At 46.1% G+C, this 25985-nt stretch overlaps 1 protein-coding gene and 1 long non-coding RNA gene across 8 annotated transcripts in view; one reads left to right on the top strand and one right to left on the bottom strand.

Annotated features, from left to right (window-relative positions):
- Window positions 1–130: 130 nt before the first annotated feature.
- Window positions 131–16056, bottom strand: LOC116079739. The gene is made up of 3 exons (XR_004114137.1): window positions 15953–16056; window positions 9599–9765; window positions 131–4051 (listed from the first exon to the last, which is right to left on the bottom strand). It is a non-coding gene; the product is annotated as an uncharacterized LOC116079739 (long non-coding RNA).
- Atxn7l1 (ataxin 7 like 1) overlaps window positions 15777–25985 on the top strand; it is a 226933-nt gene continuing 216724 nt past the window's right edge. For 3 of the 7 annotated variants that reach the window (XM_031355676.1, XM_031355678.1, XM_031355691.1), the window contains exons 1-2: window positions 15777–16741; window positions 17271–17339. In XM_031355676.1, the coding sequence (XP_031211536.1) occupies window positions 16561–16741; window positions 17271–17339 (250 nt within the window). In that variant the 5' untranslated portion in view covers window positions 15777–16560. The remainder of the gene's footprint in view (window positions 16742–17270; window positions 17340–25985) is intronic. The other 4 variants (XM_031355670.1, XM_031355690.1, XM_031355671.1 and 1 more) reach the window with 4 other exon arrangements.

A 25985-nucleotide genomic window follows, 5' to 3' on the forward strand; every position in this document is an offset into this window, starting at 1 on the left:
TCTGCCGACACAGCTTCAATTAGAGCCAAGATTTTTCAAGTTTCCACACTCACAATCCCCATTTGCCCAGGAAATTTGTGCGCAACTCAAGAGTATATAGGTCTATAAAATCTGTGTACAAAGAAAACATTTGCAGATAAGTCATAAAGAAATTTATTTTAAAGCAATTCTATGGTATACATGTAATTTTTACTATTCATTAACAATTAAAGCAAATTTACATATTAATTTGACACCATGCTTGTTTACATAAATGAACCAAATCTTGGCTGGATATTTGATATTGTAGGATCTACAGTGTCTCCAATGTCTTTCAGAGTTGCTCAATATTTTGATTCTATAACTGTCAATATGGAGAAGGCTGGTTCTCACAAATGCATAGTACAAAATATTGGGAGCATGCCTGGGGTCACTTCAGAATTATTAGAGATTCTGTCCTAATCCCCCACCATAATCCATTGAATGATTTCTATGAAACTCAAATAACAATTCTTCTTTTTTTTTTTAAGATTTTATTTATTATTATATGTAAGTACACTGTAGCTGTCTGCAGACACACCAGGAGAGGGTGTCAGATCTCATTACAGATGGCTGTGAGCCACCATGTGGTTGCTGGGATTTGAACTCAGAACCTTCAGAAGAGCAGTCAGTGCTCTTACCCACTGAGCCATCTCTTCAGCCCAATAACAATTCTTAAAATCAAACTTTCTAACCCCGAGCAGTCAAACTTAGTGTTAGTCAAACACACTAACTTCATACCCATGAGCCGAGGAAGGATGGCAGGATAATAATCTTTGTTTTCCATAGTTCAAACCTGAAGTGTCTACAAGAGCAGAAAACTGCACGTACAGTAGAACGCTCTAATTTATAGCAGTCGTAGCTCAAATCTGAGCTGAGCCTTTCCCGGCAGGAACCATCAGCATTGCGTGATGTCATACGTGGTGCAAAATACAGGTGTCAAGTTCAGAACGAAGACTGTGTGAGTGTTTGTGATGTGGCACCCATGGGCACTGCCAGGAGCACTGTGTTGTGTGGCTTAAAACTACTGTTTAGTTTGTATGTTCAATGAGATTTTAATATGGCCAAAACCTTTGAGACCTTCAGAGTCAGCCTCATGACACCATACGGGGTCACAGCACACACTTTATGAGGCCTTGGACAAGTTCCCGGGAGGCTGCTTCACATCGGCTGAATTAGATGTTAAAATGGTTTATTTAAACAAGCGGCTGTCATTCCCATCGGACAGGATGGCCACCCCTGGCACCTGTGTTGCTGAGGGTGTAGGACCTGTGTGTGACATCTTGATTAAATTACTCACTCCCCTTTGACCCACATTTCACTTCTGTGCATTTGTCCTTTAAAAATGCACCCATAGGCTACATAAAGACATGCAGGGCAATTTTCTTTGCATGTTACTTACAGTATAGACGAACTCTACCAAGAGGATCATAGTTACACTGTGCTGTATTCATAATGCAGACTCCTTACTCAGCTCTTAAAAAGAAACGAGTGTTTGTGAAAGGACTGGACTCAGGATGCATTAAGCCAAAAGGCAAATGCAGAAGACTAGGATTTTGTTTGTTTGTTTGTTTTTTTGAGACAGGATTTCTCCCTGTAGCTCTGGCTGTCCTGGAACTTGCCCAGTAGACCAGGTTGGCCTCTAACTCAGAGGTCTTCCAGCCTTTGCCTCCTGAGGGCTAGGATTAAAGGTGTGTAACACCTACCGCCCAGCTACTATATATTTCTACAATTACTTTTTTTTTGATGTTTTATTACTAACCATAATTTAATAATCTAGAAGCTTTAATAATGGAAAATAATTACACAGCAAACGTGCTGAGTCCCTCTCCATTAAGTTCTGTGACATCATCGCCCATTCACTGTTATTCCTCAAAGTCTAGTTGGTGCTGGGAACGTGATAGGTGCTCACTAAACATTTATTAATTGAATGAGTAAGTGAATAAACTATCTGTTTCTATGACCCCATACTGCGCTACCCAGCCACAGCTCTGGAAGCAGCACACCAGCCATCCACCTTGAGGTGTGTCCTGTTCTTGAAAGCATTGCAGGTGCATGTCACCTTTGCTGATGGCTTTGTCGAGTCACACTTTCTGTTGATGTTGAGCTCTGGGGCCTTTGCAAAAACAACACACTTCCTGTGGGTCCCTTGCTGACTTAGGAAGACAGTTTTATCCCTGTTCAATCTCATCAATGCGTTTGGTTCAAAGTTGCCAGCAGAGTTTAAAGCCCAAAGCATGACTGTAGCTAAGTGCCCCCCCCAAAAAAATCCTCCTTGAACATACTAGATCAAGAGCCTTACATACTTACTTCAGGGTTAGCTCCAAGGCAGGACTAAGACAGCCAGAAGCCGCTTCCCTGCAGAGGCTCTCCACCCTTACTCAGAGCAGTGTGTTCTGGATCATTTACTCCATCACAGGACCTTTGCACTGAAAGCTCCTTCCTCTAAGAAAGCTTTCTCCAGTTGGCAAGGCTGTCTTGATATTTAGGGTTTAGATCTCAGGATGGCCCATCTGAAAGGTCATCTCTTTCCTAGTCCACTCTGTCCTCCATTCCACCTCACTCTGGAACACTCTCTTGAAAGCATTGCTATAACAATGGTCACATGTGGGTTTTGAGGTTTGTAAAGTCCATACTAGGCCCAGGCTTGTTCTCTCTCTCTCTCTCTCTCTCTCTCTCTCTCTCTCTCTCTCTCTCTCTCTCCCCCTCTACCCTCCCTCAGCCTGTGAATCAGGATGTAGCTCTCAGCTACTGCTCTAGTGTCGTGCACGCCACCACGCTCCCCGTCATGAAGACAATGGACTAAACCTCTGAGACTGTAAGCAAGCCCTTAATTAAATGCTTTCATTCTAAGACTTTCCTTGGTCCTGGTGTCTCTTCACAGGAATAAAACAGTGACTAAGACACTCTCTATGTATTACCTGCTCTCACCCCCATCCCAGTGTTATCAGGGATGCCATCTTCCTTGTTCACAGCTTCTGTATCCGGACCATCACGGTCACTCAATATATATTCCCAAGGGAACGAATGTGACTCTACTTACCCAAAGTGTCTTTAGACCCAGGCTTCTACTTCATCTGCAAGGATAGCCCTGGGGCTACTGGAACAAATTACCATGGATCTTGAGGCATAAAGCAACATAGACTTATTCCCTAACATTTCTGGGAAGTCACAAGTTCAACATTTTGTTTTTAGCTAGGCCAAAACAACAAGGCCACATGCCCAGTACAGTTTGCATACAAGAACCTGGTCCTTGGCGCTGCAGCTTCTGCTGGCGGCCAGTGCTTCCGTGCTTGTGGCTGCCTCCCATCGCAAGCAACTTCAAGTCTTTCTGTACACCATTCTTACATCACCCCTGCTTTGTGTGTGTGTGTGTGTGTGTGTGTGTGTGTGTGTGTGTGTGTGTATGTGTGTGTGTGTGTGTGTGTATGTGCCATTATAAAATCCCCCTCAGCCTTTCTCTTCTATTATGTACACAGGAGAACACATTGAATGTCTAAGCCTAAGGAGCCAACCCAGGGGACCTTAGCTGATCATCTCTGCAAAGACTTTGTTGTACAATACAACATTCAACGTTTGTAGGGTTAATGGATCGCCCCTGACGCCTTCAGGCCACCAGAGATGTCTAGCAGCTCTGAAAATCCCTTTGCAGGATGGAGAGACATGTGTTTTGAGCTTCTGCTGGCCCCTCTGGCAGGGTCAGCTGTAAAGAAGAGTTCAGCAAAGCTTTGCGACTGAGTGTGCACAGCAGGCTCTGCTTCTTCTGCTTTCCCTCCTAGCTCCAGCCTTAAAGAGGAAAAAATGTCAGGGCTCCCTCCTGTTTTCCTCCAGGTAAGTGGCTTCCTATTCTCTCCCTCCTCAGCAACCACAGGAAGCTCCTCATTAGAGGCTGCCACTCCACGTGCTGCTGGGCACCTCCCAGGGTCAGCCTGCAAGGCCATCCCCCTGCTAGAGAGCAAGCCGTCCAATCTTGCTGCCTGGGAGTCAGAGCAGGCTGGGCTGCAGTGAGGTGGCTCCCTCCTCTTCCACGATTCTAAATAGGAAGACAGGGTGAGGTGAGGGTGTGAGTGGGTGGGTTGGGTGGAGAGACTGACACTAGCCTGTTTCTCTCAAAGGTACCATTCAGCAGACTGGCCCAGCGCACAGGAAATCCTTCTGCCCTATCTGTCTCCAAAGCTGCTACAGAACCTGGCTCCCTGCTGGCAAAAATAGAGTGAGTCTTAACCTTCTTCCTTCCCCCATAATCCCTCATTCAGCCACATCTTGGTCCCTGGTCCTAGTCTCGGGGTTCCCTGAGGTCAGTAGGGGTATTCTGCATCCTGGACCTGGAGTCTTTGCCCCTTAACCTGGGAACACTCTGCCCATATCTGAATGGCTTGGGTTTCACGCCTGGTAGCTGAGGCCTCCACTCCCTCCCCATGCAGGAACAAGGGGCTGATAGAATGGGATGCTGTTGGGGATTTGGAGGGGCGGGAGAGGATTCTCTTCTTTCCCTGTGCCTAGTGTAGGCAGGGAGGTCCAAAGAGCAAGCAGGAAGGCCATGTCTAACTCTGAGAGCAAAGACAAGGTCTTAGAAGCCCATACATGGCGTACCCCAGAGTCCAGAGGAAGTGTGACTCTTAACAGTACTGGCTGGAACTGGGCATGCATTTGGGCCACCTATCATTCTCAGTTGTGCCACAGGAGACCCAGAGAAGCCATGCCACTGGATTGCAGAGCTACACTAAGCTCACGCTATTTGTGACTTGTGTTATTGCTGGTGTGGATTTTGTTTTGGGAGTATATAATAGCCTCTATGAAGCTCATCAAAAGGACAACGTGATTCATTCTGTATAAAACCTACACAAGCTAGACCCTGTCAAGCTTCCTTGCTGGCCGTCCCTAATGGAAGGACACAGCTTTTCAGTGGAGGGAAAGAATGTATACAATGTGACTGCTCTGTGTGCTTGCAAAGTGACTGAATGCCTTCAGAGAGATTTACTGACCTACAGAAATAGGAACAAAAACTAAGCCTCACCCAGCCATGATACCCAGGCTGTGACATTTGAAAATGGAACTCTGGCGTTTGAATGTATCAGGCAACACTCTGACAATCCCTCAGCTTACTTTTGTTAAAAAATGTGGTCTTTTTAAAAAGTACATAACTGGGCTAGGTGGTGGTTGCGCATGTTTTTAATCCCAGCACTTGGGAGGCAGAGGCAGGTAGATTTCTGAGTTTGAGGACAGCCAGGACTGCACAGAGAAACCCTGTCTTGGTCTCACCCCTATCCCCAGACTTAGTGGTGCATACTTGTAATCCCAGCCCTTAGAGGGGTTAAGGCAGGAGAATTATAGTTTCAAGTCCTGCTTGGGCCTCCCAAGTGCAAGGTCATCCTGGGCAACTTAGTGAGCCCCTGTAAAAACACAGAAAGAGCTGGAGTTAAAGCCCGGTGGCAGAGCATTTGTCTGGAATGTGTGTGGCCCCTGAGTTCAATCTCCAGTACTACAAAAGCCAAATAAACAAATAAAACAACAACAACTACAAAATAAAGAGAGAGAGAGAGAGAGAGAGAGAGAGAGAGAGAGGTCGATATAGCATAGATCATGGGGAAATGGGAATTCTGGCACACTTCAGCCGAATTTAGCAATTTAAAAATGTTAAATGCATATCCCTTTGACTTGGTAATTTAATTTACAGAATAGCCTCTTTTAAAAAAAAAAAACAGGGTACCTTTAAACACAGCACTTGGCGGGCAGAGGCAGGAGGACTTCTGTGAGTTCAGGGCCAGCTGGGTCTAAAGAGCAAGTTCCAGGATAGTCTGGGCTACACAGAGAAACATTGTCTCAAAAAGAAAAAAAAGTTTGTGTAGCTACTCTTTTTAACATCCCTGATTATTCAATTTATTTATTTTGTTTTTTGAGACAGTCTTAATCTGTAGCTTTAATCTGTAGTAGTACATTTTAAAATTCAAACCTGAATGCTCATAATTGGCGATTGTGGATGTTATACACTACATCATTCACTTGAATGCTGTGCTTGCTGTGAGCGTGTAAAAAGTGATTATATTGACCGATATGTCTTAGTTAGGGTTTTCTTGCTGTGAAGAAACGCTAAGGCCAAGGTAACACATAAAAGAAAACATTTCATTGGGGCCGGCTTACAGTTGCAGATATTCAGTCCATTATCATGACAGGAAGCACGGCAATGTGTAGACAGACATAGTCTTGGAAGAGCCAAGAGTTCTACATGTTGATTCAAAGTCAGCCAGGAGGAGACTCTCTTCCATATTGGGCAGAGCCTGAGCATAGAGTCTCAGAGCTCACTCACAAAGTGAAACACTTCCTCTAACAAGGCCACACCTTCTCCAATAATGCCACATCTCCTAGTAGTGCCACTTCCTATGGGCCAAGGATATTCAAACCACCACACTATATTAACTGTGATGGTATATAAGTATAAATATATGCAATTATATAGTAGGTTTATATTCATGTTCATATATGTAGCTATGGATTGCCCAATAAGTTAAGTGTTTTGGTTTGCAGAATGGGGATCTCAATGCCTATAAACATGATTGACAGGTAGATGGCAGAGAGATATTGTGTGGATAGCAACAGACTACCAACATACCAAAATTCTAACATTTATTTTAGGCAGATGATCATTCTCATTTATGCCTTTTCTTCCTATGGTTTTTTTTTTTTTTTTTTTTGGCAGCAATTGTTCTCTATGCAAGAGGGAAAATCCGACCATTTCAAACAGGTGGTTTTGGCAAATATTCTTTAGCCAGGACATCCCTTTCTAGCCAGTAACAAATCACAGAATAAACACGACAGATGAAGGACATCGCTCAGAACTGGGGTTGGCTAAGAATTTACCCTGTAATGTAGAATACGTTTGTGTGTGCAAGGAGAAGCTGTTAATTTTGCTCTTGGTTAGATCAGTTTGGGCCTCTGGTACCTGGGACACCTGGTGGCCTAATCTGAGTGACTGTTCCCTTCTCTCTGTCTAGGAATGCCCAGGGCTGGAGCTTGTGTTGGGTTCACCAAGATGAGGAGTTTCTGTATCTCTGCGATGTGTTTGTAACTGAGTGATAGGGAGTTCTGAAAAACTCATCTTTCTCACCTTGGATCAGCACAACCCTAATTTTAAGATTTCCTCTTGAAAGAGTCTTATTTGTTTTGAGACAGGGTCTCATGTATCCCAGGCTGACCTTGAACTCATGTGTGGTTGTGGAATGACCTTGACCTTCATGTGACACCACATCTGGTCCATGCAGTGCCAGGATTCCAGCCCATGGTCTACTGTAGGCAGAAGAAGCTCTCAACTGAGAGCCTCATCTCCAGCCCTTTGAAGTCAGGCCAACTGAAAACACTGTATTCTTACCCGTGTCACATGACTTCATGTCGTGATTGTAGCCCTGAGGCCCTACAGAATTCTCTCACCCCTACATGGACCACTCTCGGGACTTGCCTGCTGTCCACTGAAGGCTGTCACTATGGGAAACTACCATCTCTGTGTCTCAGGCTGGTGGTTAAGGTAGCCACTGCCCCCATCTGCAGTGCTGAGCCACCATGCCACCATCTATTTATATCAACGAGACACGTCCTGCTCAGATCAGGTTTCTCTTCTCCCAAGACTTGGCTGCTCAGGGTGGCCACCATCCCACTCAGGGCCCTGTGTCATTTATCTTCTACATATCAGACAAGGGGAGCCAGCCCACTTTTCTGGTTCTAGAAAATGAGTTTTTTATTCCCTGAGATACCCCAGGCTGATCTAACTGGGGCAGTTACATGACATGACATTAAATGAGACAATTCCTTCAGTAGATCAGTATCTGAATGGTAGAATACTTACTTAGTGTGGGGAGCTGCAGCTGCCACCCTATATATTTTGAACACCTGGTCTCTGGCCAGAGCAGAGAGCATTGTGATAAACAAGCCCTTAGTTGGAAAAGCTGAGTGCCTCCAGTTTGTGATGCAAGCTGGCATGATTTCCCACAGTCTACTATGTTTTGCCACGTAGCCGATGCTGATTGAGACCAGGGAAAGTATTTAAGCTGCGAGGGCTGGGGGCTAAGAGATAGGAGTAAGTAAGAAGATAGAAGTAAGATGTAAGAAGTAGAATAGGAGTAAGTAAGAAGAAAGAAGTAAGATGTGAGTAGTAAGATGTAAGTAGTAAGATAGAAGAAGTAAGATGTAAGAAGTAAGATGTAAGAAGATGTGAGTAGTAAGATGTAAGTAGTAAGATGTGAGTAGTAAGATGTGAGAAGTAAGATGTAAGAAGATGTGAGTAGTAAAATGTAAGAAGTAAGATGTAAGAAGTAAGATTACAAGGTTCCTGAATAAACTGCTTGGAGAAGAGCTCATTGTTGCCTCCTTATTTCCGCTGATTGGTGAAGCGGTGACAAGGGCGGCGACAACTTAGGAAAAATTAGGTACTACTGTTTTTGTCTTTTTCCTTTGTGCAAAACAAGGTCTTGATACATAGTCCAGGGTGGCCTTGAACTTGTGATCTGTCTGTCTCAATACCCCTGCATGCTGAAATTTCACACAAGCCTCTCCATGTGGGTCAGTAAGGGCTCCTTAATAGATACAATCACTATGGTCTTTCTTCCTTAAAGTTCCATGAGGTGGGTCACACTAAAGACAGAGAACAAGGGGAGAACAGAGGGGGGCGGGGAGGTTTGTGTAGATGAGGCTGTGCAGGTACAAGGAATGAACGCCAGGGCAGGCTGAGCTAACCTACCCAGTGGCATCATTTCCACCTCACAGTGGCATTTTACTCATAGTTTGATTCTCCCAGGATACAAAGAGACCATGGAGACCATCAGCTGATTGATGCTCCAACACCCACCTCTCACAAGGGTCCAGCCAATCCCCAGGCTTCGTCACTGCCAGAGCAGAGCAGACAGTTCAATCAATCCTGGGTCAATCTGTAATTGAAACCACACACGCTGCCCCTCCTCACTGTTAAATTTATTAAGCTGATGTATGTCAGTGTCTCCTCCTAGTCCAGCGTAGGGCGAATCAAGCAACATTAGAACCAAGGCCATCTTATTATTCCATGACCTGAGGCATTGTATCTCTCGAGCATGAGCATGAGAGAGTTCTTGGGAAACAGCCAACTTAAACATTTTCCTGGAGACTGCTCTGTACTACACAGAGCAGTGTCCCTGTGTGGTCTCAGGGAAAGTGACTCCTGTTCTAGCAAAGTGTAAAACTCTCAGTGGAGCTGGGTGACTCATGCACAGTCATCGATGACACCGTTCCTTCTCTGGTTTGTGTACCCCATCATGAGCCTTAAAGAGCCTGCGCATTCCCGATGCCACCTCACGGCCATTTGCCAGGCAGATTGTCATAAAAAATCTACAGTGCCTGTGACTTGAATAGCGGAAAGAGCACTGGCCAGGCGCTTGATATCTAGGGGTTTGGGGAAGACAATGGGAAGGAGCTTCCCTGACAGACTCAATTTCATCAGCCATGAATTGGCGAGAAGAGCTGCCCGTAGTATTGTGCCTAAGCACAGAACAGCCCTCGATTTGGGGTAGGGAAGTAATAGTCTACAAGTAACCAGGCAGCAAGAAGATGCTGTACTCACATGGCTATGTCCCCTTTCATTCCTTGGGCACCTTCCAATCCATAGTAGCATTTGGGTCTTCAAAGGCTGTCAGTGAGCAAGGTTCAGGTCTCCCTCATTATAGTGGTAGAGTGTGATCAAAGAAGCTCATGGTGGCAAAGCTGTGGCGGAGGCTGGACATTCACTATCTGAAAATGTAAAGAAAGAGAGAGAGAGAGAGAGAGAGAGAGAGAGAGAGAGAGAGAGAGAGAGAGAGAGAGAGCGCCTGCCACTAGCAGCTAACATCCACCTCCATCATTTTGGCCCATGGAGGCTGCTTTGAGCTCAGGGAAAGATGTTTATCCAGTTTACACTGGCTTTTACTAGATGCGGACAGAACCTTCCCCCATCCCAGCCCCAACACACACACACACACACACACACACACCTGTTACAACATCCCAAGAGTCTCCAGACATGGTGGCAAGCACTTCCTAAAGGGAGACAGCTGGACAGACCATGGCTGAAAGACCGATGCCTACATGAGGATTAAAATGTCTGACACCAGCATCACATGGGGAATCACCAAGACATGCTCTACCCATGGAGACCTGGACTTGACCCTCTGCTCTGACTGCTTTGTGGTCTGAAAGTCTCCAGGCTTCTGGTCCCTGTCATGTGCCTGTGCTCAGGGTCTGCTCCTTGAGAGAGTGTGGAGCAGGCATGAGGGAAAGGTGTGAGGAGGAGCCGGCCAGTGGGTACCAGCTGCCTCCTGCATCCTAGCATAAGCCCTTCTCACTAGTGATGGTGTCGTCTCAGCACAGGGCTGGCGTGAGAGAAGGCTAGTGCTCCTGCTGTTCTAAGTGCTCCCATCTAAGTGTCAACCCGAGACTTAACACCCTATGTCACAGCAGTGGCAAGGACTTTCCATGAAAAGCTTGAATCAGGAAATGAAACAGTAGTACAGAAAATCTTCTAACTGAGCATTGGGTATGAGTGACCCCAGAGCCACCTGGAGGCCACCCCAACAGGCCCTCTCCTGGCTGCTGAAGGTCTGGCTGAATGCCACAGACCCACTTGCTTCTCTCCCCTCCCTGTCCCCTCTTAGATCCCAAACCCCCAGCACCATTTGACACTTATTTTTCTCCTTTAGCCATGGTCCAGCTTCTTTCTTCTGGATTGACTGACAGATAGGCATGTCCGAGTCCCACTTCCTATCTTACTACTCACCTACCCGGAGCTAGGGTTTGTCCTTTTGGAGACTAGAAGGCAACACATATCCCCAGGTCATAGGTGTTTAATTTGGAAAACGCATGTTGGGAGAATCTTTGAGGAGATTCACGTTGGTTGTGGCTACTGGGCCTAGGTTTACGGGATGCATTTGCATGAGTAGGGTACATTTCTTAGGAAGATCCCTGATAGTCCTATCTCCACAATGACTGTTGCTGTTGCCACAGGTCACACACTACACTGTCATACAGAGAGAAGGGCCTGAATGCATGCTATGAAAGTAAGACCCAGGCATGAACAGGGTAATGAGAACATTGTGGGCAAGCACAGAGAAAGGGCACTCAAGACAGGACAGAAAGGGCAGCTCTGACGCCACAATGCTGAGCAAGTATGTGATGGATCCCTGCAACACACGGTGCTAAAGGCAAAAATAATAACCTTTCACATTGTGCTTGTGAGACAGAATCTTGCTGTGTAGCTCAGACTGGCCTGCTTCCTCAGCCTCCCCAGGATCTCAGGTGAAATTAATTTTTTTTTTTTTGCCTTATATCTTCATCCAAAGAACCGTATCTAAATGTGAAATAAAAACCTTCTAAGCATAAAGAGAAACTGTAAGACAAGGCCCATGGCCATGAGGATGGGCAGTTTCCTTAAGTAAGACTCGAAGCAGAGGGCTCTAAGAAGTCCCGGACATCTAAATACTTTGAAAAAAGACAATTAACAGGAAAAAGTGGCAGCATTTCAGGCAGGCAGGATGCTGTGTGTCTGGGAGGCATAGAAAATTCCTTCAAATCAACACAAAGGCCTCAAAATGCCAACAACAAATCAACAGACACAGCAGTTCAAAGAGCGAGAATAAAGTGCACATTAAAAATGCTTGAAAACACCCAAAATGAGGGAAATGCGAGCAAATAAGACACGCTCTCCTCGTACTGCCAGGAACTAGCCTTTTGAAAATGTTGAGCATTAATAAGTGTGTGAAGAGATGGGTACGGCTACACGCTCCAGGGAGTCTGGACTCGTCAACTGCTTTAAAGACGATCTGGCAAAGCTATTAAAATGGAAAGCGCATGTACCTGGCAATTCTAATTCTGGGTAGAAACACTCCCGCCTGAGCCCACAAAGCATGTATAAGAATAACAACATCGGCTACCTTCTCTTTCATAAAACCAGAACTCTAAAATATCTATCAACTAGGCAATAACTAAAGTAACTCTGGACCGTTGTATAGAATAGTATGCAGCAGTTAAAAGGAATGGGTATCCCATACGTAATGCCATGTGACAGTATATATGATAAAAGCAGGCCTGAGGGGATGAGTTAGTTGGTAAAGGTTTGTGAGGATCTGAGTGAGAGTTCCAGAAACCATCTTCTAAAGCTGGGTGTGGTGACCCATGCTTTTATCTCGGTTGTGGGATGATGAAGATAAGCAGATACCTGGGGCTTCCTGGCCAGCAAGCCTAACCCAACCAGTGAGCCCCAAATGCCAATGAGAAACCCTGTTTTAAATAAACCAAGGTGGAAAGCTCCTGAGAGACAGCATGTAGGGCACACCTCTGGCTTTCACACATGTGCATGTGTGCATACCTCCAGACAGAAACACAGAAAGGAAAAAAAGAAGTGTGCAGGAAAAATGACCACAAAATGAAGTGATTCACCTTTTAAACACACACAGCAGTATCATTTATACATATAATAATAGATGTGTCAGTAAATGTATTGAAAAATGGTTTGGAAAATGATATCAAGTTTGGGGATAGACTAGTACCTCCTTAGACTGTGAGCCATGATAAACTCAACTTAGTTATGGTTTTATTGCTGAAATAAGACACCAACACCAAGACAACTCATAAATGACCTTATCTGGGGCTCATAGTTTCAGAGGGTGAGTCCAGGTCACTCATGGTGGGGAGCACGGCAGCAGGCATGCCATTGAAATGACAGCTGAGAGCTCAGATCTTGAAATGTATCCACAAGACAGAAAGAGCTCACTGGGAATGGCTGGGCATTTGAAAGCTCAAAGACCCCCACCCCAAAGTGATATATCTTCCCAAACTCTCCCACACCTCCTAATCCTTCCCAGATAGTTCCACCCACTGGGGACTAAGACTTCAAACCACCACAAAACCCTTCCTTCTTTAGGTAGCTTTGTCACAGTGAGAAGAGTAAACAGGAGAGAGAATGCCCAAGGAGCTGTTTAATGGGAATCTCTGTGATCCATCTTTTCATTGCCAGAAGGAAAATACTTTTCAGAATTCAATATGAAATTTCTTTTGTAAGGAACAAGAAATTTGAAGACAAACACAATGTACAGAGACCCCATTTTGCTCTCTATTAAGAGGTCTTGTCATTATGAGGCAAAGGCAGCTTTGTCCCATGTGGAAGAGCTCCATGAGAAACAATGTTATTTAAAAAGATGCATCAGTGGATCTACTCAGTACTGGAAGGTCTATCCTGTGCTGCCAGACAGTAATGTCTGGGACAGAAGTTTCAGAGTTTATTCTGGAAGCGATCACTTCAGAGGGCTGGCCTCTTTCCAACTGCCAGCTGCTATTCCCAGCATCTCTGTATCCTGACTAAAGAAACAGGAGGCCAGTGTGGGAGGCTGAGGCGGGAGGATTGCTGTGAGCTCACAGTGAGTTTGAGGCCATCCTGGGCTATAGTGTGATACCCCACTTCAAAACAAAACATACAGAAACAAGCAAGCAAAACCAAAATCAATGCAACAACTGAGAGCAAGGGAAGGAGGGAGGAAGAAGAGAGAGAGAGAGAGAACAAGCAAGAGAGGGAGTGAGTAGAGAGGAGAGAGAGAGTGGGGGAGAGAGGGAGAAAGGGAGAAAGGGGACAGATAGACAGACAGACAGATAGACAGACAGACAGACAGATAGACAGACAGACAGACAGATAGACAGATAAATAGATAGATAGATAGATAGAATCATGACAAATATGTTTTATGACTCATTCACTATGTATCAGGCCTTATTTATCTGTAGAACTCAGCACCCTGAATTTCCCCTAACATATTAACTATAAGGGAACAGCAGCTTTGGGGGGCATTCAACAACAGATCAAGAAGCCGAGGTTCAGTCGGATTCAGGATCTCAATCCCACATGCCCACACTGCAATGGATGCCACTGATCTCAAGCCCTAGCCCAGGCTCTCTCAAACTCCCCTCCCCCCACCACATTAAGCAATGAGGGCTGGCTTTGCTTCAACATGTACATGTACATCAATTTTCAATTTCTTTCCATGTGAGCTTAAGGGGTAAGAAAGGGAAACCACTGCTCCTGTGTGGCCGTGGCAAGTGACAGTGGTTAGGAACGGGGCAGGATCCACCAAGCCCAAGCCACAGGGAGTATGGAACTCCTCAGCACATCACAGTGGTCAAGAGCCCAAGAGACTAGAGCCCATTGGCTCTGCCAGGAGCAGGGGGATTGTAAGGCAGAGGACACATTCCCATGGAGGTTGCTCTGCCCTGTCAGAATGCAAATGTCCTGGTCTCCTGCAGTTCTACTTATCAACAGAGTGTTCAGCGTGCCCAGCTCATTCATGGTTGGGCTCTAGAGATTTGAGTTAATAAAGAGCTGAAATTCCTCCAACTGGTGTTCCTAGGAGGGTGAGGAGGGTTTTTCATGTTAGTCCTGTTTCTAATCCATCAGCAGGCAGTGGGGCAGGAACAAACAAGCAACATGGTCCAGCCAGCAAGGTGGGTGGTACCCTTGCCTTCCAGGTGCTGAGAAATCTTAGAGAAACCAAGGGTGTAGGTAGCAAAGTCCTCATAAATTGAGATGCTCAGGGAAATTTAGCAAGAGTGGCAGATGGGACAGACAGATTCATTTAAGTCAAAGACTATTAAGCAATTTGGGGGACATGTTTGAATGGAACATGAATGGTTTTCTCCTAGCTGCCTCCAGCTTGCTTCCAGCAATGGTCCTAGTAGGACACAGGAGGTTACATAGCTAGGCCACACCCAGTACCCACACATGCTTAATGTTCACCCAACGTTCTGCATGGTCCCCTTTCCTTGCCAAGGCCAGACCTCAGCTTACTCTAAAACCTTCCCAATTTCCAGCATGCAGAGCAGATTCCATTTTCTTGCTGACACGTTTTCCTGAACACTCTTAGCTCATTTCCACTTCCGCCAAGGACCTGGCCCAGCTGTGAAAGTCCATACATTTTCGCACTGGTCTGGTATCAGTATGCACGTGCCCAGCTTCCCTGAAGAGCTAAGAACGATCCTTCTTCAAGTGCAGCTCTGTGAAGACCAGGATGGATCTCCCTTGTCTCCCTGACCCTGGGCAACCGGTCTATGAGAAACAATATTATTTAATTGGTGGATTAACGTCAGGTACAGCGCCTGGCTCATCTAAGATGTCAAGGTCTGAGAAATATTTCCCAAACCACAAGTATTTAAAGTAAAGTAATTCCTTACCCACTGGCACCTTAGTTAGGTAGCAATCCTTCCAAAAACTGAGAATTATCCATGTCCGATACACGGAGGCCCACTCGCACACACATCACAGCTGAAAACAAGCCTCTAGATGCTCCTTCATCGCCCCATCCTAATGCAGGTTTTGAGGTCCATGGTGTTGAGTGTCAGGACGTTCCAGCCCCACCAGAATACAGCTCAGAATCAAGCAAGGCTTCAGCGTGGAGCAGAAGAGCTCCCGGGGACAGCAGTGGTAAGAATTGAAGGATGCTTCACAAATAGAAAAGTTATTGATTGCGTGGTAAGGGTGTCTTTACAGTTTAGGGAATTCCTAGTAAGCAACCAATTTTAAAGAGATAACAGAAGTGTTAAAGGTCTCTCAGTTACCAGCCCCTAGGGTCAGAAGAGACATCTCAAAGCTGCAAGCGTCCACACCCCTGGCAGTCAGGTTGGGGGTGGGGATTGGGGAATGTGAAGTCCTCTGGCCGACCTGCATGCTCCGGAGAAGTGCTGGGTCTGAGGGAGGGGCTTAGCATCACCCAAGAGCCTTGAGCTCGCTCGGTCTCTGGTGTGCGCGGAGTAAAGTCTCTTCAGTGTCTCTACCAGCTGGGACACACAACCATCGCACAGACAGCGCCCCTCACCCCCGGGAACACCAGAGCCAAAATGATTTTGGAATTTTGCCTGCTATGAAACCCGGGATGGGATGATCACTCCCCTCGTCCCCACTCACCTGCTTCTCGGAGTTATGTCCATTTCCCTTTTGCTTCTGGCTCCTGAAGACATCTGCGAAGAGACCCGATCCCCAGGCTCACCGAGAGAGGAGACAGGGTAAAGTGGATGATAGCTTGGAGGTGTATTCTTTAGAGTCTCTGCTGTGTCCTGAGGGATAGGGATGGATGGGTGCAAAACAGCCGATTTAGTCCCCACTACGCCTCCGGGGTCCTTCTGGGACGTCGCACGGTGGGTGACTGGGACTCTGGGAGGAAGGGACTTGCAGCGAGCAAAACTTTCCGTCCTCCAGCGGCGACTGGACGAAAGAACCTTTGCTACTTCCCTGGGTCGAGCCAGTCTCGGGGTGGCTGGCTGGACAGGGCGGCGGGGCGCAGCATCCTGGCGCGAGGCGACCCTGCCCGGCTGAACCCGCGGCGCACTCAGGCTCTGCTCTCAGCCAGCCTCACTCTCCGCTCTCGCAGCCCCGCGCACTCGGCGCCTCTCTGGCGCCCCCAGCGGCTTCACGCAGCACAGCAGGGCCGGGCAGGGCCGAGCGCGCCCCGCCTCCCGCCTCCTCCGCCGCCCTCCTCCCCCTCTCAGAACACTCAATGTCGGAACGTTCCGAAGATGACGTCGGAGCGTTCTCGAATCCCGTGTCTCTCGGCTGCTGCTGCCGAAGGAACAGGGAAAAAGCAACAAGAAGGAACAGCAATGGCGACACTGCACCGCAAAGTGCCCAGTCCGGAGGCGTTTCTGGGCAAACCCTGGTCCTCCTGGATCGACGCCGCCAAATTACACTGCTCCGACAGTAAGAACCCCACCGCCTGTTCCTCCTTTTATTATCCTGTAACCTTTCCATTCACCTAGAGCCACTGGGAAAAAGTGTGTGTGTGAGAGAGAGTGGCCCCCGGCGTCCTCCATGCTTCTCTCTCTCTCTCTCTCTCTCTCTCTAAATAAATACACACAGACACAGACCATCAGAGCACAGAGAGGCCCGGCTGCCAGCAAGGCTGTCTGTCTGTCTGTGCGGGGCTCTCGGGGCAGGCAGCCCGCGGGGTGGGCTTTCGCAGCCCCACGGTGGTGTCTGTTTAAAAGGCGACTCTGTTGCTGCTTGCATAGTTTTTTTTTTTCTTTCTTTTTTTGGGGGTACCTATCTGGGCCAGGTAGATGGAAACCCAGACTCGGGAGAAAATGTTGCATTGTCAAATTTTGCAAGATTTTCAGATACAGTATTTAGATCGATCTGTTTGTCAATAAACACTCTCCCTCCCCCCTTGACTTTGGCATCCCCCCCTTTTTTCCTCATTTTCTTTTTTCCTTTTCTTTTTCATCTGCAGATGTAGATTTAGAAGAGGCTGGAAAAGAGGGTGGCAAAAGCAGGGAGGTTATGAGGCTTAATAAAGAAGGTAAGTGGAGCTCTTGGCATGTTAGTGTTAGCTTGTGTGGCAGAGTCTTCACAGGCTTTGGAATATAATGTGAATTGTTCTGCTGGGTACAGAGTGACTAAGGCTTGTCAAAAATTGAGCACGCCCAGGTGACTACTGCTTCACTGTTAACTTCCTTCGAAGTATAAATACAACTGGGGGGGGGGTTCAGTGTGGGGGAGGCGGTGGAAGGCAGAAGTTTACTGCACTCCGCTGGAGTCCACATTGGTCTCTGCCATTCTCCTTGGAGCACCAATGGTGGTGGTGGGGTTTGAAATCCCTGAGTGAGGCATGGGGCTCCCTTCACAAGCATTCCAATCTCTCTTGGATGTAAATTCACAAGTTTTAATGAACCCCACATGGTCAGTCATTCCAGCAGCTTCTTCTCCACTCTCACTGAAAACCATTGCACATGGCAAGCCTTGGCTGCAAGTAACATTTTGTTGCCGGTCACAGACTGTAGGCTGTGACCAGGGTTAGGGATATCAATATGTACAGATCTTTAGCCTGCACTCTGACACCGCCCCCCCCCCCATCTGTGCTTCCCTGCATGAAAATATGATACCTGAAAGGGGCACATTGAACAGACAATGATCCCAGATCTGGACATGTGAGTGAAGCCATAATGCCAGGCCTGGGCATCACCATACACCTTTGGTTGTTATAAATCAGTGATCCTTGTTTGCAAGGCTGCCATTTGTCACTCTGGCCTCTGGCTTCAAATGGAGCCACACTGGAGGCCCTACTTTTTGTGTAAAGAAAGTATGGGTTCATTTGAATTGTGATGAACTATCTGGAGTCTTGTATGCAGAACTGGCCGGAATTGGTAATGGGAGGGAGACCCGGAAGGGCTGAAGGACTTGATGGGAGGTGTCAAAAAAGTTCAGAGGTAACTTAACTGTAGGAGCATTTGCTCATCCTTGGTGAGTGGAGAGAAGCCGTTAGACTCTACAGCCTGGTGGTGGTCCACTGGTGAAAGGGGGTGTTGCCTGCACAGGTGGATGAAACCTGCCTGGAAAGTTGGGACTTGCGGACTGACACCTAAGATTGCTGGTTGTCAGTGCCACATCATTTCCTGACCATCCAGTGAGATGATCACTTGTACTTCAGGAAAGAACGTGGACGCTAAAACGTTTACATTTTAACTCCAGGGCTGTTCTCAGGCACTGTGTTTCTGCTAATTAAGTACTCTGGGAACAAAACATTATTCTAAAGATGTTTGCTTCTAAATATCTTAGCGTGATCTTGATGCATTTGTTTAGGATGCTCAGGGGAGTGGTGTCAAGTGGGCTTCTTACAAGTGGCAGCTTATTTATGCTAAATGTCCATGTGTGTTGGCAGTGGAAAGGGATCCCCAGTGGTCGCCTCTCTTCACGGGAAACTCTTGAGGTCTTGAATCTCTTCAAGAGTGAAGCTCTCAGACCACCAGCACTGTATGCTAAAGTTGACTAGAGGTCGTTGCGTGCACGGGATTGGCACATGGCAGGCCATGGTGATGGGTTAGGACCATCGCCGTCAAAATCATCTTCCTGCTACTCCATCTATGTCAGACTATTCTTGTTCTCAGGTTCTCTTTGGTGCATGAGCAATGGATTCTTCTAAGGGAGAATGAAAAGCTCTCCTTCTTTCAGAAGTCAATAGATGCTAGGTCTTGCTTATTATATCCTCTGTCCTGTAAAGGCCCTGTGAAGGATTTGCTTCTAATTGAATGCATTTGCATGAGGGACACCCTGCTGTGCAATGCACACACACACACACACACACACACACACACACACACACACACACACATGCAGTTGGCTTATATAGCCATGCATCTCTTTGTTGTGGGCCTGGTGGAGTGGCCTTGGGTGACAATGAGAAATGAGATGTTCCTGAGGTCTTCCTAGTGTAGGAATGTAACTTTTCTTACAGCAAAGATGCCTATAGTAAGTTCATGTTCCTTGATAAGAACTTAAGGGTTAGGCTGAGGCTCTGTGTCAGAGTGTGGTCACATTGGGCCTCCTTATTGGAGTAATCAGGTGGGAGGCCTTAGGGTGGGGAGTTATTTGTGGAGGATTATTGCAGGACACCAAGTGGCCCTTGTGGGACTCTGTGTAAGTGTGTTTATGAACATGCATGCCTGGCCATGATGCTGTTGGCTAGAAGCAGATCTTGAGAAGAAATATGGTAATAAAAGAATAAAAATTTAGGGTTGTAATTGAGAAATGGCAGAACATATTGTTGTGGTGCCAAGTATATGACATAAAACCTACCATTGTAAAGCTTTCCTGAGAAGGTAGTCTAGTGATATTAAGTATATTTACAGTGCCTTACAACTATCACTAATCTTCATTTCCCGGCCTGTTTACCATCTCAGCAGAAACTCATATATACAGTGTACCATCATATGTGCAATGATTTCCCATATTCTCTTGTCCCTTCTTAGTCCTGGTATCTTCTGTTCCCTTTCTGTCTCTGGGAAGGTTCCTGTTCTAGATTCTTCACGGAAACTGACTCACACGATATTTGCCCTCGTGGGTTGAGCTTGTTTCTCTTAGCAGAGTGTTTTCAGGGTTCATCCATGTTACATCATGTATCAGTTCATGACTTTTCAAGGTAGAGTCATGTTCCTTTTGGCATCTACTACTCATCCATTGGGTAGATGAGCTCTTTCTACCTTTCGACTATTGTGAATAATGCTTTTCTGAGCATCAATGTGATACAATCATTTTTAGATGGGAAGTAAAGCTGGAAATATGAAATTGGAATAATTTTGCCTCCCAGGCTTTCTCATCACTGCTGGGGCAGATACTGCAGGCACTGCCAGACTTTTTGAGTAACCTGGTAGTTGACATAGTCCTTCTGCATCCCTTGCCCCACTCACTTTCGTTGCTTTGTCACCTATGCCGAGGAGGGACTGTTAGCTGAATGCTCTGAAGTCTCTCCATAAAGAACCTTCTCATCAGCTTTCTTAGTCCCTCTAAGAATTATACTTACAGAGAATTCAGCAAAGGCATTTGAATTGCAACTGTTGCTCGTTCCTTTTTGGCCTGGGCTTGTGAGGGTTGCCTTAGAGCAGCTTCACTAAAAGTCGAACTAGGGAGAACTGGGAGCCAGCATTGCACTTAGGCCCTGGGGATAGAAAGGCTCACTTCTCTGGGTTGATTCTCTGTAGATGTAAAGCAATGGTTTGGGACTAACTGCCCTCCATAGTTGCTTTGAGACCTCTGTACCCAGGCTTCCCTAATGAATGTCCCAACATTTAAAATACCACTGTGCTGAACAACCTGCCTCTAAAGAAACTTAAACACAAAACAAAACAAAACAAAAACTTGTCATGTTTAAAACAAGCAAACAAAATAGCTGCCTTAAATGAGTTCAGAAATATTGAGAATAACAGGGTATATTTTCTCAGTTTTTAAAAATGTTTAACTCAATGCTGATATAAAACAAACAAACAAACTAAAACAAACCAACAAAAAACCCGACTGGACTGTGTAATGTGCGTACTTGAAACAGTTGTGAATAGTTTGGGGCCTTCAGGACCTGAGTCCAAACCACAGCAGAGGTGAAGGGCTGAGTCCCAGAGCCCACAGATGTGAGGGGCTGAGTCCAGACCTTAACAGACAAGAGGGAGAGAGTCTCAGTCCAGACCCCACAGATGTGAGAGACACAGTCCAGACCCCAGCAGAGGAGAAGGTCTCAGCCCAGATTCCAGAGAAGTAAAGGCCTGAGCTGAATGTCTACCACAAATGTGTTCTCCTCATGAAGAACACTGTGGCCTCAGCATGGTCTGAAAAGCCATAGCTTTCCTCAGAGGAGGTTCTAAGGAACCCTGCTGGCCCAATCTTCATGAGAACTGTGCTAACTGAGAGAAAATTCCAAGGAAGGCCATTTTTCTATACTAACCCTGTTCGATTACACTATTCTAGCCAGCCTGGTAGGTGGCTTGAAAGGCTTTTCCCATGCAAAAGTCTCACTTAGTTGGGGAAGATGTTTTCATTACTAAGGGTCTCAACCAAACTTTAAATGAAACAAAACCAACTTGTAGACAAAGAATGGGGTTCACATGTTTCAGAAGTGCCCTTAACTGTGAAACACGTTATCAGGGCTGCTAGGAAGCAAGACGGAGATAAGAGGAGAAAGCTCAGTGTATTGTAAGAGCTGACTGCAGGCCTGCTTTTACTTCTTTTTATTATTATGAATATTACCTTCATTTATTACTAAACTAGCTATCAGTGTAATCGCCAGGAATTTTTAAGTCATCTGTGGTTAAAAAGAAGACATATTGTATGGAGAACTTCAATTTTAGAGCAAATGTGTTATAATTTTATAAAGCTTAATGATTAAAAACAATTTCTTTGGACATAGAGTATTTCATACACTAGTTAAGAAGTGGGTTTTGGCCGGACAGTGGTGGCACACACCTTTAATCCCAGCACTCGGGAGGCAGCAGGCGGACTTCTGAGTTCGAGGCCAACCTGGTCTACAGAGTATGTTCCAGGACAGCCAGGGCTACATGGAGAAATCCTGTCTCAAAAAACCAAACCAAAAAAAAAAAAAAAAAAAAAAAAAAAAAAAAAAAAAAAAAAAAAAAAAAAAAAAGTGGCTTTTGTTAAAGGCAAGAGAAAAATACTTAGGCAGTTCATGGCTTCTGAGCATAAAGAGGTTTTTCTTTTTCTTTTTGTCTTTCCCTTTCTGATGGGTTTGGAGGTCTACAAAAATACATTTCAAATGATGAATTGTTTAATTTTATCATGGAGAAAAATAAGTTCTCCAAGGACTTTTTCTGGGCCTTTTGGACTTGGGCAGTAGGCTGTGGTTTCCAGCATTTCATGTGGTGGAGGTAAATGTGAAATGTGTCTAGTCGCAGAGAGAGCTGGAACAGAGAAAACTTGCTGTGGAAGGCCCAAGTGCTCCGGACACAAATGAGCCGGGAACGTGGGAGTGGGCTCTGCCTGGGCTCAGAGGTTAGGGCTGAAAAGGACCAGCTTAGGGAGGAAAATGGCAGTGGGCCTGGGAAGATGATGTATTCCTATGATCCAAGGGAGGGAAGCTAGAGACAAGCCATGGAGATTTATGAAAACTATCTGCAGCTTCTTTATCATCACACAGACAACTCTGTTATCTATGCTAATAGGAGATGGGAAAGCTTTGGTCTGCCGATTACACAGATAAACCTTATTTTCACTGTTAATTCTAACTTGGTTCTCTCCTGTACCTGCTCTTCCCTCCTTTGCTGGAAGCAGTAAGATACGTTCATGTTGGCCTTTCGTTGGCATCTCTGTTGCCCTGGGCTTGGAAGGGAGGGCAGGAGAGATGCTAAGGTGCTAGAGGTTAAAGGAGAAAAGAAGTGATGTGTTGGAAAAAAGGGTTTCCCAGCTGGCATGCAGAGGGTGGATGAGCTGAGAAAGGACGGTTGGAGACCACCCATTCCACTTGGGGAAATGGGAAGTTTTCGAAATGAGAGTCTGTACTAACAAGGATTTCCATGTACCCATATCCTGGGTAGAAAGCCAAAAGAGATGTGGCTTTCCTTCCTTCCAGAGCAGGAAGTTAGACAGAATCTGTAGGCTTGGAAACTGTATACAGTAATTCCTTAAAGGCTTGAGTTGGATTGGACCTTCATCTCTAAAAGAATAATGAATTGTTGTTGTTGTTTATTCTTTAGCTCTGAAGGTATAGACCTTAAATTCACCTAAAAGCTACTTCAAAATGATCTCTGAGTTACAAAATTCAAGAGTCTTATATACTTTACTGGGACGTCTGTTATTCACCCATTTGTTTTCGTATCTTTCCAAAGATAGCCTGGGTGCGTTGAAGTAGATACATATGTACTTTTATAACCTCTCAGACTCTCATGGGAGACCATGCTCCCAACTATGGTCTAGCATCCTGCTATTTCTCTCTGTCTTGGAGGACTGAGTGTCGGTTAATATAAGGCTGTTAAGTATAGTGTAAGGCCTTGGTCTTCTGTGGTACCTGTGTATAGGAAAGTGCTGGGCCTTTTCAGCTTCTTTCATACACTGGAATTTACTCCTTGTTATGCCTGTTCCAGACTGACACTGAGACACAGTAATGGTAGACACAATGTCTCTTCCCCAAGAGCTCTTCCTTCCTGGTCACAACTACAGACATCACAGAAAGCCACAGTGGTTTGTCACGGGTGTCCTGAGAGAGAAAGCTGGAGCGCTGTTGGAGATCATGAGAGGAGGGTTAGATTTAGGTTAGACCCTCTCAGAAGAAATTTTATTTTGGCTAAAACCCAAAGGATGAATGGAAGTTCTCGCTGTGTGTAGCTGGGCAAGGTGGAGTTGGAGGAAACTGTCTATGTGAAGGCCTAAAGAGCATGTGACTATGGAACGTTCTAGAAATTAAATGGTTTTATTGCTGGAGGGAAGCCAGCAGAACAGAGAAGAACGCCTGTTTTCCAACCAGCAACACTGCTGACATTTTAAGCCGGGTACCTCTTTGAGACAGGGACTGTCTTGTGCATTATAAGATGTATAGCTGTGCCCTTTGACCGTTGACCAGTAGTGGCCCTTCACACCTCCAAATGGAGACAACCAGAATGTCTCCACATGACCCCCAGGGAGGCAGAGTCACCTCGTAGGGAGTCACTGGAGTTAAGTGAAGCCGAAGAGGTAAGAACACAGGAAACTAGTGAGAATGCAGAGATATTTTGCTACTATTCCCAGTCTTGGGCCTACAGCCCATATATGAGTCAACATTACCAACTGCCCAACAGGTCAAATGGACTGTGGCTCTTGGCAGTGCTGTAGCTAAATTGAAGAGTGTAAGAGAGAGGGCTTGGTGGCTCCATCTCTGTAGTCAGCAGTGAGAAGAGTGGGGTGCAGGGCCTGTTCTGACTGGCCCAGCCCTGCCTCACTAAGGCGAGAGGAGGATTCTGATAATGATGGCATTTATTATTCAGTGGCCCCTGATGTCAGAAGCACCCTGGCGGAGCATTCAGATTTCAGTTTATATTGAAAGTCAGGCTGGAAATACGACTGGCGCTCTCTGCAGTTTGATTACCCGTGGGGATATGCCTGAAATGGGAATGAGCACGAAGATAACCAAGCAGCTGCCTCCAAGTTCTCCACACTAAGGACTGGGAAGTGTGGAGGGCAAGGCCAGGCTTGAAGGCTTCTGACATGTATGTCCCATACTTCACAGCAGTATCTAGGACCGTACGGCCATGTTGACCCCTTTCCGTTACCGGCTGGCAGGAGCCTGGTATCCCTGCTGCACAGGTGATGGGAGAAAGTTAGACAGGCTAGTTTCTCCATGCTTCTCTGTGGATTATGGTCCTGTCCTTTGGGTTGGCCTTCATTTGTGACTTTATCCCTGACATCCTTCTGAGGGGGCATCCATTGGCAGCAACCAACCATAAGACCTGGTCCTAATCAAATCCTTTCTATCTGATGACCCCCCAACCCCACTCCAAGCAGTCTAGTGTTCACATATGGGCAAAGGTATCATTCAGGAAGCCAAATGGGGCTGTCATAGAAGCTACGTGGAAACAGAGAGTGTGAGCTCATGGCTTGGACCTTTGCTGAGTATTATAGAAATTGAATGGTCAGAGCAGACTTCTCTGTGTCTTTTCTTACTCAGTCTAGTGTCGTGCAATGACAGGCTCCCCGCTGTGTCCTATGGCAGGGCTCAGACTGGCTACCTCTGCCAAATGGACCTCACTTTGAATCTTTAGACACTGGAACTGATAGTGAGAACTTGGGAAGGCCCTTCCGGCAAGTGGGCCTACACTGAGGCTTAGGAGCCTATGAAGCTGAGGTTTTAGCTTGCCTTACTCAGTTTCTGCAGAGAAAACTGGAATCTGCCTGTGGATAGAGCATTTGTTCTCATGTAGACAATTTATCCTCGTGGTTCTTTTGGTTTGTTTATTTATTTCTTTGTTTTTTTTCCCCCACAATTCCATCTTCCAATTTTAAGGGGTGCTGTGCTTAACATAAAGAAGGAAGCTAAATGCTTGGCAGGGCAGAACGAACTGGTACTGGGTTGCTATAATCTGGAAGATACAAGTGAGTCAAGGATGGGCTCATTGAACATACAAGTGGTTATACTGACGCTGTACATACTTCTGCAGAGCAGATTCTGAATTTGTGGGCATTGATGGTAAATGGCACCCTCAGCAGGGAGCAATGTGACCTGCCCCACTATCCCAATAGGTCATAGAGTCCTGGACAAGGCCAACAGATGACTGCGTTGCAGTGGTAGATGGTAGGTGGTTGGGATGCATTCCCTTACCAAGGTGGTGTTCAATTCTTTTAAAAAGTATATTGACCAAGATTAGAGATGCAGCTCAGCGGTAGAGCATCTGTTAGCATGCACAAGGCCCAGGTTTCACTTCCCAGTTCCCTCCTGCCCCGCCCCGGCCTCCAAATGTGCTGGCCTCAAAAGGGCGGATCCTGCCAGTGTTCATGTCTGTGAGGTTCCTAGAGGAGTAACGTCTGTGTAGGCAGAATAGAATGGTACATCATGGCGACTGAGGCTGGAAATGTGAAGTTTGGATTTAGCGGGTCCAAAGTTCCAGGTATAGGGGCTAAAATGGTTAGAGATGGCATGGTGAGGGTTCTGTGGAAGTACGAATGTATTTAAAGCCACCAAACTGTGTACTTAAAAATAGCT

Source organism: Mastomys coucha, unplaced genomic scaffold, assembly GCF_008632895.1.
Source record: "Mastomys coucha isolate ucsf_1 unplaced genomic scaffold, UCSF_Mcou_1 pScaffold6, whole genome shotgun sequence".
In the NCBI taxonomy this organism is placed as follows: domain Eukaryota; kingdom Metazoa; phylum Chordata; class Mammalia; order Rodentia; family Muridae; genus Mastomys; species Mastomys coucha.